Source organism: Pagrus pagrus, assembly GCF_965226575.1.
Source record: "Pagrus pagrus genome assembly, chromosome: 14".
Classification (NCBI taxonomy): Eukaryota; Metazoa; Chordata; class Actinopteri; order Spariformes; family Sparidae; genus Pagrus; species Pagrus pagrus.
Genome location: NC_140198.1, coordinates 22,290,157 through 22,312,006, shown reverse-complemented (window position 1 = coordinate 22,312,006; position 21,850 = coordinate 22,290,157). Strand labels below are relative to the sequence as shown.

The following is a 21,850-nucleotide window of genomic DNA, read 5'->3' as shown; positions in this document are numbered from 1 at the left end:
TCTAGTTGTTTTAGGCATAAAAAAATCAGTCAACGAAGCTCCGTCTCTTCTGATTAAAATTTCGTTCCAAAAACCACATTGTGCACCTTCAGTAATTATACATAACAAGACAACATTAACAAGATAAGCTGTCTCTTCCATCTTTCCATTTGTTGTTTTCAGCTGCCTGCGGTAAAAGCGTCTGGTATCACACTACAACATGTCTTTTCAGTTTTCTTCTACAGCTCCTTCAGTTGACCGCACCTGCAGCGCTCAGCATCCTTCCATAGCAGGTGTCCTGCCCTTGGACCGAGGTGCGCCCCCAGCGACACGTTGAAGGACACCGCCACCAACCAATAGGAAACGTTCTTTGCCTCAGTTTCCAGAACGTCGGCCCCTAATTGGTTGCTAAGGGCGGGGCCCTGTCATCCCGAACAGTAGTGCTGTCAGCCGGGGCGGCACGACTCCTGGAGGAGAGAGACGAGACGGATTGATGAAAACAAGCCACAAAATCACATAAACAAAGAACCCGTGCCAGGAAATGATCCTATAGTCGTCGAGGTCGACGCAGAAAAGGTACCGTTCAGTTTATTGTCGCAGTAGTGCTGTGTATGGCGGGGTTTGATGGCTCTGTGTTGATACAAAGGCAGCCGAGCAATGTCTTGATATAACATCGATATAACTACCACAGGGGGCTTTACTAGCTCGCTGGCTACCGAGTTAGCTACGGGCATCGCTGGTTATAGTGGTCGACACCTTTACATCTTTTAAAAGAAATTGTGACCAACCTGAACACGCTTGCTCCTTCCCTTAGCAGCACTCGTACCACGAACAATGCCGCGCTGCTTTGTGAGGCAGATTAGCAACAGTCTTTATGTTAACAGCGACGGTGATTGTAAATACTCACTCGTGATGGCGGTGGACGATAATATGCTAAAATGCATGCTAGCTACCAGCTAGTTAGCTCACATGAATGAATTAAAAGCCATGGCAGGATCGCTAGTCGCTACAAATGAATACAATTTAGCGGCATTTATAAAATATATAACATCTCGTAGTGTAACATAACATGGCACATGAACGTCTCTCACATATGGGGTCTGTCTGGCACCATGTCTGAGCCTCTGGACCACTCACTGATGTGATGTTTCTCCTCATTGTGAGGACAATTACACAGTTATGGGTTGCGGATTTAAACACAGCCTTCAAAACGTGAAACTTAAATTGGTTTTGCTCCACTGGTGCCAATCATCCCGCTTGAGTAGCTGGGCACTTTATTATTCTGCAGCTGAGATGCTCAGGAGTCAGCTTGAACATTTTGTGAGAGGAAGCCAGTGTTACAGCATGTATTATTTACACACACTCATACAGTACGCAGCCAGACAGCAGGCAGTGTCACCACTGTGGACTGGGCTCCTTCATTTCTTGTCATCTGGCACAAAATGAAATCATACATATTGATTTATTTGTTTTGTCTGTGTTGACATGGTGAAGCGATGAAAAGCCACATACTTAATTGAGTTTGCTGTGAAGTTAATGAGCAGGTATCAGGATGATCAAACCTCGCCTAGTTTTCATCCCCAGCCCGGTCTGATCATGCTCCTATTTTAGGCCCATTCCTGCCTTTTCATCACCCTCCCTCCCCTCCTTCCTCATGACTCAATCATACTCCTTCTCCATCTCTCCAGCTGTTTGGCACAGCCAGCCGGCAACGGCGACCCAGTTAACTCCATTGTTCTGTGTCTGGACTTGCGCTACACAGACAGCATGTCATGGGTGCCACAGCGCTGTGATTCTTCTCCCATTCATGTTCCCAATTTACAAAACCTATCAAGGGGTTGTCAGTTGTATCACTGGTCTATTTTTTCCACATCTTCAAGTTGTTTTTACACAAGTATTTTCATTAAGTTGTCACAGGATGATTTAAGGTAGAAGAAATAAGAGGAGCCAGATTATGTTAAAGGGTTTTAAAGAATGTGAGGAATTAGGATTTTCTACTAAAGTGTAATCTTTGTAATCTAAACATGTAGGCATGTGGAAGTGAATTATAATACTCTGGGTGGTCCACTGGGCCAGGGTCAGAGAGTTTTCTTGACCCATATAATCCTTTAAATGAAAACATTTCAAAATCCTTTGTACTAAGCATTAAGAGTTGTTCCAGTTTTACAAAAAGATATCAAAGTATCCAACTGAAGAAAATCCCAATCCCTCTGTTAAATGCCACAATTATGCACTTTGTGCTAACGTTACTGGGTCAGCTACTGAATGAGAGTCTTTCAGAGTCATTGACTGATAAGAGCACTGCGACAGCCACAGACACCAGATTTTTTTCCTGTCTTTAATTTTTTTTGTCAAAACATTTGATTTATTGATTGCTGTCAGGATGTTAAGGGATTTTATACAGATATGAAAAAAACAAAAAACATATCAATTCTTCTTTTAATCCCAGTCAGGCAGCAGAACTGAAGGGGTAAAAATGTCTCCAGTTGTACAATTAGCAGTCCAGTGAATTGTTTCAGGACACTTGACATCTTTACGACCTGGCTAAAGGAGATTAATCTACACGGATTCATTGAATTCCATTGGAATCCCCTGAATTCCTGAATATGATCGTGCTATCATCTTTAAAAAAAATGTATACTGTATGCTTAAATTGCATAATGAATGCACAATCTACATCCTATTTCGCAGTTAAATCATTGCGGTTCAGTGTGGTTGCAGCAGTGCCAGTTTCCTGACAAATGAAGACAAGGGAAGATAGGACCTTAATGCCTAAAATTTCATAACTGTGGCATTTGGTCTTTAGTTGTTAGCAGGCAGTTGAGAGTAACAAGAAATATGGGAAAAGCAGGAGGGAATACGACATTGTGACAAACATCAAGCAGGGACGCTAAATGTTTTCATACGTGTCGCTATGTGTTTCACGGTTCGTGTTCATGGTCATGAGGGGAACATTTTTACCCAGTGACACACTGCACTTTTTCAGCTCTGTTGCTCAGTGACGTTTGCAGGCCACCGAACACTTAATCCGCTGTGAAGATGTTGTAGAGCTTCATCTGCCTGCGTGAAAGGAGGAGAAACAGTTTGACCTCCCACACTCCCGACTGGTGAACTATCTATCTTTCCTGGCTGTCATCGTTTCCATAGATACCACCCAGCACCTCACTCCCACTGGATTACATAACCTGGTGTTTCTGCCAGGCACACACACAAGTCCACACGTATACAGAGACATCAGCATACACACACACACCATCACATTTCTTATGACCGCACTCCCTCACTGACTTTGCCTGAGGGGGGCTAGAAGTTAGTTCTTGTTTTATGGGCGAGATCTTCTCCCCAATATTACTCTGAGAGTAGCAGTACACTCATTTATTTTATGTGATCTGATGAGCCTTGTGTTGACATAATTAGAGTTTTTGGTGGATAATTAATATACCGGGCTTGTGTGTTTTGTGTGTTTGAGTTAGGACTTCAGATAATTGTTCAGGAAATGCTGTGCATTGCTGTTAGATTTTAATGGAGCTCTGAGGCTGTTTGCTGATGCATTAGAGACCCCCAGAGAAAGTGTTACATAACCCAGCTGTATGGAAAGGCTGGTGGGCATACTGTACTGTGTGACGTCCACTCATGGCTAATATTGTGTGCATTAATGCATGAATGTGCATTTTTCCAAATCCCAATAATTGAAAGGTTTTTAATGTCACTGTCAATAGATTAACAAAAATGTGTCTGAAATTTGAACAGACTTTATTTGTTTTACTTCTCAGAGCTGTCTTTCTCCTCCTCGAGTTCCTGGAACTAGAGTCTAGTGAGAGTTTAAGCAGGCTGCTGAACAAAATGATGATTTTCCTAACAAAGGAACAGTAGAGTCTAAAAATAAACAACAAAAATAACAAAAAAGTGTTAAAAAATGGCTGTCTGACATGTGAGTGCATTAGCAGAATTACTATTTTTGTATTGGACTCAAGGGGGCACCATTGTAGAGCCAGTGTGCGTAGGCCTGATGATGATGGGGGTAAGACAAAGGTGAAGGACACATGACTGATATTATTTCTACTAGTATTTGTGTCATAAAAGTTTATATCTTATCTGATTCAGCATGTGAAAGACCTAAAATTATTTCAGTTAATTTCAGTGTACAATATGTTTAGGTACTACCTGATACTGCTGTACTGTAGCACAGTTCGAGGTCTCTAAATTGACACCCAGAAATTCAAGTGAAGGAAAAGGGAAATGGCAGTTTAGTCTGATAATCAGGCTACTGTCACCCTGGTATTTGCTAATGATCATGATAGATGGCTTCTGTAGGCAAGGCAAGACAAGTTTATCCATCTAATGTAGCAGTACTATTCAGACACTGCAATTCAACGTACTTTACAGAGGCATATAAATACATTAAACATGACATAAATTAAAAAAATACAAAACTAAAGCAAGCAAATAAATAGGTGTACTGAAAAAGAAATCACTGCAAAGAGAAGTAAAACTTTTACTTTCATTCTGAGAAGAAGGCATATGTGTGCGGCAATCCGAGTGCATGAGGAGTGTGTTGCCAGTACAAACATGCAGTATACATATACTATATCAGTTACTGGGCCTGTTAAAGTCATTTTAACATTCCTAAAACTGGTTTTAACATAGATCAATAACTTATAATGTCATAAACATATGAAATTACAGGATGTTGTATAAAAAGGCTGTATAGGCATTGTTACTTGGTACATGCTTTAACCAACAAAGCCACCAAGATGTCCCACTAAATATAGTTTTCATATTTTTATTGGTGCTGGTGTTGACAAGTTCTGGAAATATGTTCTCGATCAAAGCAAACTATCATGCTACAACTGGTAACAAAAATGTCTGTGATGCAAAGCTGCATTGTTTCTTACAAAGAGATTGATTATTGCGGTGGTGGGGCACTCCTATCATTAATTTTTCATCCCAGTGAACCCCTGAACTGCAGTCTTGCTAAAGTGTATAAACCAAAAGTAAACTTGTTTATTTCTCAGTTCTCCTGTTAGACTGGGTGGCTGAGCATGTTGGGTATTCAGGCCAACTGTTAGCACGGCAGCATATTTAAGTGGCAGGAGAAATAAAAGGTTTCCTGTTGTAGCTGACGTCTCAGAGGGTGCGATTTAAATATGTTGAAGGATGATAATCAGTGGGTCATGGGGTGAGGCAATGTATCGTAAGCAACTGGTTTCTGTTTCTTGAAGGCCTTTCACCTCTCATCCAAGAGGCTTCTTCAGTTATAACTAACTGGAGGGGGGTTGCAGGCTTCTGTGTGGGTGTATCCTTATAAAGTTGTTAAGGACACGTGTGAGCTCTGAGTTTCAAAGTCGTTAGGGCCACTTGTTGATCCTTGACCCAACTGGCCTTCATGTGGGTTGCTAGGGCTAGGTGAGCCCAGGTGTGAATGGTTGTTAAGCTGTCTGGGGAGGGAACTCAGTTCTGCATTGTAGGTAGGTGATAAGTAATGGCGTAGGCCACCTCCTCTATTCAAAGATGGTCCTTCCAGTTTCAACATGGATGGATTCTTTTACTCCTCTTTCAAACCATCTGTCTTCTCTGGCCAAGATGTTTACATTGTTGTCCTCAAAGGAATGATTTTTCTCCTTCAGATGTAAGTGGACAGTAGAGTCTTGACCTGAGGAGTTGGCCCTCCTGTGTTGTGCCATTCATTTATGGAGAGGTTGTTTTGTCTCCTCAGTGTACAAATCTGTGCAGTCCTGGCTGCATTGAACAGCATAAACTACATTACTCTGTTTATGCCGGGGTGTTATGTACACAAAACACCCAGGCATAAGCAGAGTTGGTGGTTGCGTAACATCTTAGACGCAAAAGCTAGCCACTGTTGTTAACATTAGCAATGGATGCTCTTTTTTTAAAAGCAATATTTGAATTAGAAGAAATCAGATTTCAGTGCAAATTATGTCAATATGTAATTTAAATGTGTGTTTAACTAGTCAACTAGTCCCGCACATGCTTAGTAACTACTATCATTTTGAAATTAATTTATAGGTCTTTAAATACACAAACTTGTGCTAGATAACAACTAAATTATTGAGGTCAGTGGGTGATAAAGTATTAAAGTTCAGATAAGGAAGTAAAGAAGCAAAGACGCGTGTTTATGATAATAATAATAAGGCCCAAAAGTGATCATGGCACATTCCTTCCTTCTGCGTGGGAGAGGAAATAGTTTTATTTTTCAGACACTATGTGAGGCGGGCTGGCACTACTTTGTCTTAAAGACAGAGACCATCAGGCATGATCGAGTAGTAACTGGTGTAATGAGAGCAAAAGAAGGGCGCTGGGGCAGGGGGGAAATCATAAGATGGACTTGCTGTTTGCTTTTCAGACTAAAGAACAGGCCATGACCCTGTGGTCTGTGTGGCTGTTTGGGTGTGTTTAGTTGTCCCAGTCAACCGAAGCCTGTCTGCACAGTGGGTGGAAGGTGATGGCTTGGCCCATAATTCATATTCCGGCTGATTTATGTGCTTACTAACACAAAAAAGAGAGGTTAGGATCATAGAAAAGTAATAATTATGATCATGAGTGGTATATGCGGCATGAGAATTGACCTTCAGGGATTTTTTTGTGTATTCAGATAATGAAATACATTTATTAGCGGAGATTTATGAGACTTCCTGTTCTATCTTGTTAGCAATACACCTACTGTGTCTCACATCAATGTTATCAACTGTCTTTGAATGCATGTAAAAACAATCAATAGACTAATTTACATTAAAGAGTTAAGAATAGTGCTAAGGAAAGAAGAGATGGGATTAACCTGGATGTATGAAGAGTGAGATTGATCTATTGACTAGAAACACTACTGACTAACCAGGTCAAGCAAACAAAAGAGCGACAAACCTGAGTAGCTTGTCAGGAAACCCAAGTGAAGTCCATTATCATCCATTAACCACTATGCAGCCAGAGACAGTCGAATATTGCATATGTAATGTTTTCCATCAGCATGTTGTAGGTTAACATACAGTATGCAGATTAAAAGTGAGCAAAATGATTAAAAAACATATGTTGGTGAATAGATTTGTATATTTTCTCATTGTCGATGCCTTTGCTGCCACCATCATCACTGCAGCACCCTACTTTTTCTGTGTCAACACATTCCTGAAGATGATTGGTTAACATGTTTGTTTTCTTTGATTGGTTGGCCCCAGTTGACAGTTAATGAAAAGACAAAAACAGTCTCCTGCTTGTGTGTGTCTGTGTGTTCATGTGTGAGTGAGTCTGTCTTAATACTTGGCTGTTGTACTCCCCTAGGGGACGGCACGCCTCTCTAACTGACTTTGGCACCGTGCCTAGTTGTGCTTGTTTGCCACCCTTAACTATTTCCTTGACAGATGGTTGATAGTGCAACATATTTAAAGAAACTAGGGCAAACTGTTAAAAATGTCAATTTAAAAACTTAAAACAGCTGCTTTCTCTAAAGAAGAAAGAAAAATACCTCATTTTATTGTGTTTCATGAGCAGTGTGCATCAATTCCTCATGTTTATTCTTAAAACCAGTGAAACCAGTGTTGTTTGTAATATCTGGGTCAGGACAGATGTCTTTTCTTCTTCTTCTGCAAATCAAATCTGACTACTGGTGCAAATAAAGTAACCTAAACCTGAGCATGAACCTAAAACTCATAGGAAGAAAGCAATAAATATTTTATCACTTGTTTTAGGAAAAATTAAGATTACGATTTTGAACTAGGTCAGATACTTTGTCAATATATTTTTGTGAGCTGTAAACATACAGTAGCGCAGAAAAACAGGTGTTCATTGTGACAATGACAGATCATTAGCATAGACACACTGTCCAGTTATTCGTTTTATTTACTCAAACTTGTGTGGCGGTCTTTTAAAAGAGGACATAAGGTTGTGTTGTTGTTGCACCAACACACATGATCTCTCTGTTGGGCACTCAGTGGAGCTGATGTCATGACAATAGTGGTATAAACAGCAGGAAGTCACCTCAGGGTCGGTGTCTCCTCAGGGATGCTAACTACCCTGCCTGCAAAGAAGGAGAGTAAAATACAGGATGACCTAAAGTGTATTTGAGAGAACAGAGTAAGGGATTAAGAAAAAATATAAGATAATTGTTTAAGAAAGTTCGCGTTAGAGTATTTACACTGCTGTACTGTCTGGTGTGTAAAAGGGCCTCTTACTTTTTAGTAGGGCTGCTTGATAAAAAACAAGACTTAGTAGAGTGCATACCTCTGCCAAGGCCCAACGGTCCTGTATTTTCTCATAGATTCCAGCCACCTAAATATGCCTGATTTTTTTTCACCAAGGTCCATTCATTAATCCCTAAAAAATTAAAATAATTGTCGGAAATGCTGTATCTTGTAATGTAAAAGAAAGTGACAACAAAAATTATGGATCCGACATTTATCTGGATCCACACTTCAAGTTAATAGAGTCTTTTATGGGCTGAGACCCATTCTCCATCCAAGTTTCGTGGAAATCCGTTAAATAGTTTTGTGTAATTCTGCTAACAAACCAACCAACAAATCAAACAAAACAAATGTACACAGGTGAAAACATAATCCTGTGGGTGGAGATAATACATGTCTTATAATAAAAATACATTATGTGTGCATTATAATGTCATTATTCTATTGTGTATAAAATGTGAGCAAGTATTGCTGAAAAACAAGTTTTTTGGTCCTTTTTGGCTGCTCCAAGCACCTGTACTGTAACAGCACAGATAGACGCACATCAAAATCCAAGCCGCGGCTGGCTTGACCTGTTTTTCCGAAGCTATGGCTAAATTAACCGCAGTGAGCTGAATCAAACATGCTACAGCCTGACTGAGACTTTGGGGCTGTAAGGAAAAGATTGAGCTGGATTTATGAAACAAAATGGGAGGATCTTTGCGAAAAGGAATGCAGCACAATAAATCGTTTTAACCCAATTATCTTGTTTTCAATTGTTCAAAGCTAAAATGGTAATTGATAATAATGACATTTCATTAATTGCTCAGGCCTACTTTTTGGAAAATGCCTTTAAGATGTCTGTTAATCACGTTCTGTTTAGCCAAATTGCTTTTACAGTGTCCAGGAAGTGGACACATCTTATTTTGGCATTGAGAGTGATTTTGCCAGAATGATAGGACCATGTGTAATTAGGGCTGGACCAAAACAGTGCACTGTACTTCCTGTAACATCTGTTTTTGGTAGATAAGCAGCAGCGGGGTAATTTGAGTTTTGAAACCTAGAGTAATCTCTGGCCCCTTTTCACGACTAGAGCTAGGAAGTTTTTGCCACCAAGATGGACTTTTATCTAGCTGTTTAAATCATGACACTGTACATGCTGTTGTTTTTTTAAAACCAGCTCCTCAGTGAATCAGAAGAGTCTTTAAATGAATGTTTGTCTAGCTGTGGTTTCAGATTTCAAACTGGTTAACAATGCGACCTCAAATTTATCTTTGAAATACATCTGCAACTCAAGAAAAATAGCTAACTTTCACATAAACACAAAAAATGTGTGTCCCTGTTGAGGATTCTTCCTGTTTGTGTTTGGCTTTGTTTCCCTCTTCTGTAAAGGGGTGTGTCTGCCCTCAGTAATCCTACACCATTAACACTTTGAGGTTACTGTAACTGGCTAAACAGCCTCGACCAGTGAGTACAGGGACTATTACTCTTACTCACACCCACATGCCATGTGTTGGCTGGCTGAATCAAGCAAATGCATGCCATTCTGCTGTGCTCTACTACTGAGTAGAGCTCCTACAAGAAGAAGGAAACAGGTGTGTGAGAGAGGACGCAAGAAAGACATAATTTTCTCTATTGTTAAACAGTCCGTAGTGACAGGAGGAAGGTAGATGGAAAAAAATCCCAGAGAGAAAAAGAAGACGGTGAGAAGGAGAGGGGATAAGAGAACCACCCAAACTTCCCAAACCACCCAATCAAGCTGCGTTCCTGGAATTGGATCCCTCCCTTGTTCACCACCTGAGAGCGGAGAAACAGAGCTGTGCCTCAGAGACTCAGAGGAGTGAGAAAGACAGAGAGAGAAAGAAACAAAGACCAGGTGAGAGCAAAAACAGGGCACGTCAGGAGAAGACAGGCGAACTTTTACAGAAAATAAAACTGCCTCTCAAACAAAAGAAGACACGGAAGATTTATTTTATTGTTTTTTACAATCCAGAAGCAGGAGAGTGAGAAAGGGGCTCTCGAGGGGAGAATCTGAACTCTCAGGAGAGCTGTGTATCTATAACAACAAAGCAATGAGCTCACTGTCTCCGGATTGAATGAACTCAACAAAAAGAGAGGAAACCCTTCGAGAAGAAATTGGATACCAAAATGTGGATAAAAAGGAGATGAAGAAAATGAAAACTGGATTTTTTGGACTGCCTGAAAAGCCTGTTTAAATCTCTTTTTTCCCAAAGTGTTGCTCTTCTGGAACAAGATTTTTTTTCTACCAATGGTGTTTTTGTTTTTTACAAACCATCATGTAGTGTCTCCTTGCTAGCTCTGTGGATGGCCAAGTTTTGACTAGCAGGCAGTGGCTTGATAGTGGAGACATGTCTCTAGAAGATGTAGGAAGCACTACCAGCCTCGCGGCTGAAAGCGTTGCTTCAGACCACTGCGATGGCCACTCCCTGAGCCAAGGTCAGGAACAGGATCAAGAGAATCAGAGCCAAGGCCAGGATGGGATCGTTCTTGAGCGTATTGCCTCACTGTCATTGGACATGTTTGACCCCAGTGACTTCACTGGGAGATTTACAAAAATTCAGTCCAGGTCCAGAAAGAGGACGAGGATCATTGGAGGTAGGTGCAGACAAGCTTGGGATGCTTTTTTTATTGGAGTGAACATGTCAAGGCGGGAACAATCATTCAAGGAATCAGTGATATGTAACAGATGGGTTTATTTAAATGTGAATGGCAATTTGTCATGACCTGAGGGGTTACTCAGGCTGGAAATGGTGGAAAGGCTGGTTGAACCTCTAGCTAAAATAATCTTCAACTCTCCAACTGGAATGTGGGATGGGTTTTTCTAAAATCCAAACTGGGATTTGAAATAGTTTCAGATCTCTCACTACCTGTCTCTTCATGTGTCAGAACAAGGTTCTTCTATGCTGGGACTCCAGGGCTTGACAAGTGTCTTTGTTGTGGCTCTTGTTGACCCTGTGAAAAGTGATACCTTCTTTGTTATGAGAAAACAGCACAATATTACTCCACTAGTCCTCATTCTACAGAATGGGAAACAGACATGCCTGTGTGGCTCTGACCTTACATGTAAGCACAGTATTATTTTTTTCAGTTGTTCACAGCTATCCTCAACTTCTGGGAATTTCATGTCCAAACAGTTCCAACTGTGAGAGAGCGCCAAGACCTTAAGTTGTCGGTCAAAATATAATAGAACTGGGCATATGCTTTGATTCAATGCTGACATTACAGATTTTACATTAAAATGCGTTGATTTCTTTGTAATTGTTTTTAGCAGTGGTGGCAAGAGGTCATTTTTAGTATTAGTTCCATGTCCATCCCTGTTGGTCTTAGGTTTGGTTGTAGTGAGTAAGTAATTGCAGCACTAATATTGCTCATAATAGGTTATTTGATCATGATGGCTAATACAAATGCACTTAGCCCCGTACTTCTTTTGTGTTTCTTTTTGTTTTGTTATCTAAATAATATGTTAGATTTCCCATTTTATCTAGCTGTTATCAGCATTTGACCAAGCACAACAGCAGTAGTATCTGTCATTGGTAAACTTACCAAGTACCATTAGATGGCATGAGCAGGCTTGTGTTTAAAAGTGTTTTAATACAGTATTACAACAGTTTTATTTGTATTTAATCCCATACTTCAGGGAATGATGAGGGATATGTTTTAATGCTTTGATTTTGAAATTGTAGCTGCATTACTTTCAGAGTAAATTGTTTTATATCTGCTCACAGTTACCCTTATGTAAAATGCTATCGCAAAGCATTCTTTTGGTTTGGATTTTGAGTATAGATGTGTATTGATATTTAAGGTATCACAGATTTATGTAACTGGGAAACCTTGAAAATGCTTGAAAAGTGCTTGAATTTGACTGGCAAAAGGTGACGTAACGCTGCAGAAACACAGTTGAAAAAGAACAGCCAATCTGTGCCTGAACTTGAAACCTGTTAGTTGCTTGATGATTCTTTTATCCGTTCGACTTGCCCTCCAACAATAGTGTCATTTGATCTCTCAATGTAGAAACAGATCCTGTGTTCCTGTCCATTCCTGAAAAACCACAGCCAGTTCAAAATTAAAAAAGGCCTTAAAACTTCAGTACATTCTCAAATTTGACCCAAAGTGACCCAGAGTTACAGTAATGATAAAGTAATCCTCTGTTCGGTCACAAACATTACGACCTATGATCTTATGGAGTACTAGCATATTATTGTGAGGAAAGCAGAAAGGTTGTGGCAGTCATTTTATATCCGACTATACATTTTTTAGTGGAATTTGGCTGCGCTTCAGAAGAAGAGAGAAATGTGGGCGTGAAGTTAAAGGGGAAATCTGGAGTGAGGTAGTGCCTGTGTAACCGAGTACCACCTGCACAAACACGTCTTTCAGGAAAACAGTGACTTCTCAATAAATGAGCGCATAGATTGTGAAACTGTCGACACAAGAAATGCGACGGAATTGAATATTATGGGACCTGTATGCTATGATAATGTGCATGACTGAGGCTTTGATGTTGGGGAGACAGGTATGCCTGGCATGACAACAACCGACACACACACACATTCTTCGCTCGGGTTATCTATTTGATCAACCCAGCTGTGTCAAGGATACACCACTGTGTGAACTGTGACCCTCAAACAGTCCCTCTGTGGTTGTTTGTGGCTATGTTCTGTGTGTGTATGCTCATCTGCTGTGTTATGATGGACCAGTTAACAGCCACAACCACGTGTCTAATGCACATATGAGAAAGACAGATGAGCGCCACATGTTTAGTAGTGTTCTTTTGTTTAACAGATGGGATTTATGTAGCTGAGTCAGCAAGAGTTACAACTGGAACTATTAATTCATTCATCAATTAGTGGAATTTAATCTGAAACTTTTTTGATAATTGATTAATTTCCTCCGCCAAGAAGGTATGTCTTCACCCGTGTCCATTTGTTTGACTAAAAGGATTTTTCCGCAAAACTTTGATGGAGGATGGGTCTCGGCCAGAATAGACCCCATTAACTTTCGGTGCAGATTCGGGATAAAGGGACTGATCCGGGAATTTCTTTCTTTAACATTGGAGCGTTTTAGCAAATTTCTCAGAGAAAATTGCATCAATGATAAATTCAGGCGTATTTAGGTGGCTGGTATTTATGAGTGTGTACACTTTGATGCAGATCCTGATTAAAAATCTTGATGTAGTTGATTTTTTTTCATAGAGGCTAATTTTCAGCCACTATACAGTAAGAAGTGGATATTGGATTAGGCTTCATTCATTTATAGGTGGTTGTGGGCCCTGCCGGAGGTGTGCAATCCATGCAATTCTTATGGTAACTAATTTTTAAGAAAAAACACAAAAAATACCTTATTTAAAGCCTTTTAGCTGTCGCTAAATAACGCTAATTTGCTGCCAAAGATTGTTCAAAAGAAGAAGGATGGTTTCGTAGTTCCAACAAATCGTCTTTTGATCCATCTCCTGTCTAGCTGATCACATCATGTCAATTTCAGGAGTTGCATCTAAACTTTAATTTGTATTGTATCAATTTCAGCCTATGAACTTAATTAGTTTTGAATCAGAACCATCACTACTTAGATCAAGTAGCTCATGAAAAATAAAGTGAGCTGAATTTAGAAGGCTACGTCTGTTATTTCAATGTGCTCGTTACATATTTAATCAACATTTACTTAAAGTATCAGGTTGGACTCAATATTACAATATTGAAGGAATCCAAAAATGTGATGCATTCCTAAAATAAATGAGTCCATCTATTAACAGCTGGTGTTTAGTGAACATCCAGAGAGGCCATATAGGATTCCTCGCTCTTAATATGTACTGTATGTGTGCAACTATGCAACTGCTTGAGATGCATTCATAATAAAGATTAGACACATCTTTAATTTGAGGTTGATTAGAATGCAACGTATGTCTTTGTGTGCATGTGTCAATATATGAGTGTATGTGTGTGTGTATGTATGGCTGTGTGTGTGTGTGTGTGTGTGTGTGTGTGTGTGTGTGTGTGTGTGTGTGGAGGAGTCACATTCCAACAGCTGGCATGCCCAGGCCCCTGCTCAGAATGTGAGGAATCCTGGGAGCTCCATAAGGAAGGGTGTGTGTGTGTGTGTGTGTGTGTGTATGTGTGTGTGTGTGTGTGTGTGTGTGTCTTTATGTCCATGATTTTTATCTGTAAGCTGGATAAATGTGTGTCAGTCTACGTCCCTATTGTCATTGTGGGTCATGAATTTGAATAGATTTCCATATCTTGGGTAAGAGCTATGACTTGACTTGTATGTTTCTCTGTCCAAACAAACAGCTGCCCCCTCTCCATACAGAGAGCATCTCATTTACATCCAGAGAAGCTGAAGATTATTTGGCAGACAAAAAGGATATTTTCATTTGGAAATTTCTATTTCAAGAAATGTGTCTCTTATGCCGCCTCATCCACAGCTTCCACGTTTAGTTTGCTCATAAATAACATCTTAAACCCCCTGTTGTCTCACAGCTGGCATGCATAACTTTTTAAACTAATACGAAATATGAAAAAAAAAAACTAGGGTAAACCAACAGTAATTCTTGACATTTCTCTTGAGAGTGACTGACACAGAGACGAGGTCCAGTGGGGTTGAGATAATAACAGGGTGTCTGCAGATCCTTAAAGGTGCAATATGTAAGAATTGGCCACCTGTCGAATTGTTACTAAACAAATAGGGTGCAGCATATCACCGGAGTCACTGCTAACTGCTGCTAGCTGCTGTTAGGTAGTTTGCTCAGTTAGCTAGCTAGCGGTCATATTAGCAAAGTGGTATTACAAGACAGGATGGGCTACAGCTAGCTGGTTAGCATGCTAGGTCTAATGCATCAGAGTCCACATTTCTTTTGTTTTTTACTTTATATTTGTACTTACCTGTTGGCAAAATGTACTGTAGATTACACTACCTCACTCTAATAACCATATTTCTATTTAAAGCCTACTTCTGCACAGGACTACATACTACTTACCTTTATACTTACCTGCAGTTCTTAATGATTAGTCCAAAAATCAAAGTCTTATATTTGGTTAAAAAAAATATCTTAATAAAGGTCTTCAAAGGCATTTAATTTTGTCTGACACTTCTCTGAAGCCCTGGATAACAGAACGCAGAACATCGATGTTTGCACAGTTGCAAGAGAGCATCTTGGAAATCAAATTTGATTTATTTTCTCTGACTGTCAACTTGTCTCGATTGTCTGGATTCAGTAAACTGTGTAACGCAAAGGCAGAAATCATATTTGCGATACTGTTTGGCCCAGGACTGTAATGAAGTAAGCAGAAGTTGTGGACAGGAATAGGCCTGCAGTGGTTCTTTGCTATATTTCTCCTCCACTGAGATTAGACTGTAATTGTCTGTTAATGTGAACTAGGCCATCCTGTGCTCAGTAGCTCTCCTGTGAGCTGCAGCTTTGCATGATACTGTAACTTATGGACTTTCTAACCCCCCCGCCTCCCCACCTCTCCCTCATTCTCATTTTGTCTCCCCCTCCCTGGCCCGTTCACATGTCCGCTGGCACTTCCGCAGTTCATCCAGGGAATTACATGATGACCCTAATTATCCACTTGTACTTCCACTCTTACTCAACCGACCATAGCATCATCACCATGATGGCCATCATACCTTTCTGCTTAAATGGCCGTTTGGCTGAGGCAGTATGCGATGATTTAAGGCTGAGAGAGAGGAATGTATTTTCTCAAACTATTGTCTAATCGTCATGAACTATACTCAAGCTCTTTAAATGATCTTAATGATAAAAGAATTTGACCACAGCAGTAGAGTAGGAGGTTAATATCCGCCGCAAGCAAAGTGCTGATAAATGTTGGTGTTGGCTTTTATAGTTACTTAAGGTAACTGATTGTTTTTACTTGGTAAAATCTCACAAGCTATTATAAGCTAATGATGCTTCAGTGTGATTTCTTTTCACACAATTTTCTCTTTGACATTGCTCAAAAGATGGCCTGCTTGGAACATACATAATGCTCACTGTTCTTAAGTGGAATTCTTTTGACACTTGTCAGCATTAAATATTGATCAATTGAAAACTATATATACTGAATGCAAGAGCAGCCAGCATCATGCATCATGCCACCTGTAATCATTCAATAATTTAATTGCCATGCAGTTAATTTAGCTGGGCAGGTTGCCAAAAACATTAGCATTGTATAGAAATTATTGCGGGTAACACAAACAAGTTAATTACCTGCGTGGCACCACCCTATTACACCTCTGTCATTTCATCATCTGAATGATCGTTTGTTTCTGCTGTTGCTGTAAACAAATATACTAGTTAAAGCTAGACCAATAAATCATCCAGGATCATATATGGGCTAATATTAGTGTGTTGGCATCAGTGTAATGAAACTGTTATCAGCCTCAAAAACAAACCAGTCTTAAAATGTAGCAGATTGGTACGACAGACAGTCCCAAGGTTGAAGATATTAATTCCCATTAGAGTATGTCTGTTAAAGTTGTTCATTGTGGATGAGTACATCCACAGTATTTCCAATCTTAAGTCTCCAAAGTGCCTTTTGAATATCTAATTTGATGTATTTTGGCACCGATTCAAAGAGTATTTGATTTTGTCTCAGAGCTGGATGTTAGAACACAAAAAGGCCAAATGGATTGAGTATGGTAAATACTATTTCTCTTGGGTTTTTAGACTTTTACTCAGCGAGTTGTTCAGACGCACATATAGTAGATAAACATATTGCAAATATTCACCCACATTGGTTGCAGACAGACCAATGGACTACCCCAGGAATTTAGCTACTTTTTGAAATATGTAGGGACTGACTGAGGCCCTGTCCACGCGTACATTGGTATTTCTTAAAGCTTTTTCTATGTGTTTTGACCTTTGGTTCACATGTAAACAGCATTTTAGGTCACTGAAAATTGACCTTTTGGAAAATGAGACGTTTTCAAGGTGAAGACAGAAGAAGAGATGCACACACATTTATCAGTGTATGTACCATCATTGGAAAATGTGAACTTGGAGTAGGCCTTATTTGTTATATGAAAGTATTTGAGTTTGTACGTGTGACGGAATGGTTAAATTGTTGATAATAAGAAAGCCACAGGACATCGATAATACAAGAAGAGATACAAATATGGCAGCTTGCAATGTTTTGCTGACAGAACAGCATCATCCAGGAAGATTGTGTGAAGAATAGTCACGTTTCACACCTCGTTCATAGTATTTTCTGTAGCTAAGCAACCGACCGGAGTACACAATCTGCTTCCTGTTTACAGTGGCACATGCATGCCCAGTGTACTTGTGGACTAGTCCTGAGGTGGACTGCCATGCATTATTGCAATGCAATGTCACCCATCATCTTTTTAGGTGCTAAAAAGGGAATGCAAATAATGTTTATTCTCATTTATTTATTTATTGTTTTCATGTTTAATTGATTAATTGTTTAGTTTATAAAACAGCAAAAAGAGCCCAAAGTGATGTCCTCAAATTGCTTTTGTTAAACCAATGGTCTACAACCCAAAGACCCTTTATTTACTATGTTGAATATCAAAGAAAAACAGCAAACCCTTACATTTAAGAAGCTGGAATCAGCAAATGTTTGACATTTTTCCTGAAAATTAACTGAAATGATTCATTTATCAAAATAGTTGGCGATTAATTTTTTTTCAATCGAATAATCAATTAATCCACTAATCCTTCCAGCTGTAATTGTGGGACAACAGCGTCCACTACATACTCACTCAAAAATCACCTGAAAGTCAGATGCCTTCTGCACACACTTCAAACTCAAAACTTGGTTAAAATATGACGCGCAGTATGGCTTCGGACACGTCTGAGGCAGAAATGCCATTGACCAGTTATTTTTCCTTTCTATTTGTTGTTGCTGCCTGCCTCTCAATGCTGCTCTGGGCTCTCATTGGACAAGGCGGGCTTGCAGCGTGCTCACTCAGCACTTATAGCGAGAGAAGGCTGGACAACAGTCTGTCTGTCCACTGTCTTTTTATTGTCCTTTTCCTTCCTTTCTTCACTCTCTCTATTTTCTGCATCTCCTGTGCAGTACTATCTACTGTATATATTTTTTTATATTTTTCCCTCCCTCTCTCTTTCTTTCCCTATCTCTCCCTCCCTCCCTCTCTCTCTCCCTCTCCCTCTCTCTCTCTCTCTCTCTCTCTCTCTCTCCCCCTCTCACTCACTCACTCGCTCGCTCTCTCTCGGTCTATACTCTAAGAGGATTGGCTGCTTGCGTCTACCAACATCTGTGTATCACTGTCCTGGGAGAGCAAAACAGAGAGGGGATGGGGGTGTTAGCCAGCTCGATAGCAACACAGCGCACAGACAAGGCTGAGTGCCGCTCTCTTTTTCCTTCTCTTTAACACACACACTCTATCTCGTGGACGCACGCACGCAAACAAACGCACGCACTCGACAGCAGACAGCCGCAACATCCGCATCGCTGGCTGCCCACCCGCATCCCTCTCTCCTTCTCGCTGTGTCTTTCTCTCTCGGCGTGCACTCCTCTTTCTCTCACTTTGCTCTGGCCGCAGCGCCTCATCCTGCCGTCCTGTCCCCTCGCTGCTGTCTGTCACCGTGGCCACATAGCCTCTGCAGCCATGGCGACCAGCCAGCAGGATTCAGGCTTCTTTGACATCAGCATCAAGTCTCTGCTCAAGTCCTTGGGAGGGAGTGAGTACGGCTAACACATCTCAGTTGTTGTTGCTGGTATGCCAAACAAATGCATGATACGGTCTGAGCGGCGAGCTGATCTTGCAGTGTACAGACTGTGCTTATTTTGTTTGTGTGTATCTGTGTGTGTGTGAGGACTGAAAAACAGGCAGCAAACATACAGCATGATCCACACTGTCAATATTTGGCATTGTTACGTAATGGAATAATGGAAGACAAGGGGGGTGTAGAGAGGGAGAGACTTGCTCCAGGGGTTAGATAAGGGAAAATCTGCCTCCTCAGCAGTTTTTCTATATGAATTATACAGAACATTACTCAGCAAAAGAATAAGTCAGTCTTTGAGTTCGTCATAAGCTTTGCACCCACCACTAAAAAAGTGTCGTTCTAGATCTCATTCAATCATTTTGCCATTAAATGTCAGGCAGATCCGTATGTTAACATGTGTTATCATCCTGCTGAAAGACCGAAAGACAATCATTTCTTAGGTCGGTGAGTCAGTGTTTACCAAACAGAAGGTAAAGCTAATGTATGTGAATCTGGGATGCTTGCCCAGCAGCATCATCAGACTGGACATACTGTACTTCCTCTCACTTTCAGCAATGGGCTCATAAACCTGAGACATGACAGTTAGCAGAAAGCATCCCTCTTATATAGTCATCACCACACAGACAGCCTGTAGTTTAGCTTTACTGTAACATCAATGTTTTGTTTGTTGATATAGAGGACTTATCCTGTTGTTGTTGTTCTCTCCGACTTCCATGCATTGACTGAATATTAGCTTTCATCTTGTGTATGTGTTATGTATATATGTGTAATTAATATAAGAGTTATATAAAAGCTAGGGCCACGACAGTTATTTTCATTAGCGAAGACTATGTTGATGATTTTTTTTTTTTCGACTAACTGATTAGTTGTTTGGTCTGTAAAACGATCCAAAGCCCAAGATGATGTCCTCAAATACTTGTTTTGTCCACAACACAATGATATTCAGTTTACTGGTAAAGAGGAGTAAAGAAATAAGAAAATATTCACATTTAAGCAGCTAGAATCTGAGAATTTTTACCTTTTTTTCTCAAGAATTTTCTCAAATGGATTTACCGGTTATCAAATTAGATGGTGATTAATTTATTAGTCGATCGTTGGAGCTCTAGTTGAAGCTTCTCTTTGTGCTCTGTTGCTGAAAGGTCCTGTTGTGCGTGTCCCTTTCATTAGATATCATGAAGTTGTTTTGGTGTGTGCGTGTTTGGTTAGCAGGGCAGCTGTGTGGAGCTTGTATATTAGGTGTGTGCTGAAGGTTACTGTCAGCAGGGGTTGTGATGTTCTAAGAGTTACAGAGGAATTGCAGGCTGTTGTGTTGTGTTGATGGTCCCCCCCTCAGCCATTTAATGTGATGTAATCAAAAAAGAAATCAGCCTAATGGTGTATGTGTTTTCTCGTTTAAGCTTCTTACAGCTATAGGACCAAAGTGAGTCGTGTAGGCTTGATTGCTCCAAGGTCATGATGATGATGATGGTAGTCAGAAGGCTAGAAAGCCAAGAAACCGGCCTGAGCAGTCTGAGTTAGGTTTGCGTTTCAAGCGTGAAATAACTAGATAAACAGCTGACCTCATCAAGTTGAACTCATTCCATCTCATGACGGCATTCCTGACATCATCATGTGTCGGCCTCTATCAAAAATATCAAAAGACACACATAGTTGAAACAAGCTTACTCAGGTTTGTGATTTATTTTTCAGTTTTCTAGTTTTTAGTTTTTATTAGGGCCTCACCTAATGATTATTTTCTTTGTGGATTAATCAGTCAATTATTTTCTCAATTAATACATAACTTGTTTGGTTTATAAAATGTCAGAAAATGGTGAAAAATGTTGATCAGTGTTTCCCAACGCCCAAGTCTGAGCTGTCTGGCAGTTATCTGTGATAGAGGAGTAGAAAAGAAACTACAATTTTCACATTAAAAAGCTGGAATCAGAGAATTTTGCATAAAAATATACTTAATCATAAACTACTCAATATCACAGTATTGTAACCTGCCATCTGAATCTATGTTATCATGCTCTAAATGGTTTATTTGCAATAACATCTGGAAGCGCGTGAGTAGAAAAGGACTATGATTTGAATAATAATACACATGCTTTTATTTTTCAGCTATATGTCAAACTTTTCAATCATATATGTGAATTTTGGTCTGATTCAAGCGTACCTTTGTTGCACTTAAAGCTCTCATCTCTAACTGAATAAGTTAGTTATAATCAGTTGGTTAAAATGCCACCACCAGTAACAATGAAAATGCCAGAACACATTAATCACACTTACTCCTCTGACAACATACAGGTTTGGTTCTGTTAGGTCTTGTCAAGGGCAGCTGCTGTGTGTTTGTGGTAATTGTCTGTGCTTTTAAAAGTGACTCATCACAATCCACTTTACTTAGACACTGCCAACCAAATGTACAAGCTGTACAGGGAGGATTTGTCTTTTTACAACCCAAGAAGTTGTTGCAATGCTTACCAACCTGAGTTAACATCTCAGCCATAATTTCAACCTCTATATGAAGACTTATGTTTGATAGCTGCGTTCTTCTTGACTCACAACACAATGCATGTTGGTCATGATTCATCACTTCAGTATGCTTGTTTGTCTATAGGATGTGATGGATGTAAAGTAACCTCTCTACTAGTCCTGCAACTAACGGCTGTTTTCGTCAGTGCTGGACAGTAGCTACAGTACAGTACTGAAGTACAATTTTCAAATGGAGTATTTCCATTTTCTGCTACTTCATACTTCCTCTCCACTATGTTTGGGAGGAAAATGTCATACTACTTATTCTCCTTCAATTATTTGATAACTTTAGTAACTAGTTATTCTGAAGATTGCATGCTGCATCTGAGCCAAAGTAGCTCATTTTTACCTGAACTTATTTGATCAGTAAACAGATTAAAAAAAACAAAAAAACACTGATTGTGAAAATCAGAAAGATGCTACATTTCAGATTTGATAATCTCTGGACTTGTAGTATTCAGTAAATAAA

The 21,850-nt window shown here is 39.9% G+C and overlaps 1 protein-coding gene across 5 annotated transcripts in view; it reads left to right on the top strand.

The window, feature by feature from the left end:
- Nucleotides 1–449: 449 nt before the first annotated feature.
- The window catches only part of fryb (furry homolog b), a gene marked incomplete at its 3' end in the record, with an annotated part of 63,590 nt that continues 42,189 nt past the window's right edge, over nt 450–21,850 (top strand). For 4 of the 5 annotated variants that reach the window (XM_084373092.1, XM_084373089.1, XM_084373088.1 and 1 more), the window contains exon 1: nt 18,738–18,825. In XM_084373092.1, the coding sequence (XP_084229218.1) occupies nt 18,753–18,825 (73 nt within the window). In that variant the 5' untranslated portion in view covers nt 18,738–18,752. Of the gene's footprint in view, nt 556–18,737; nt 18,826–21,850 lie in introns of those variants that run through there. The other variant, XM_084373090.1, reaches the window with a different exon arrangement.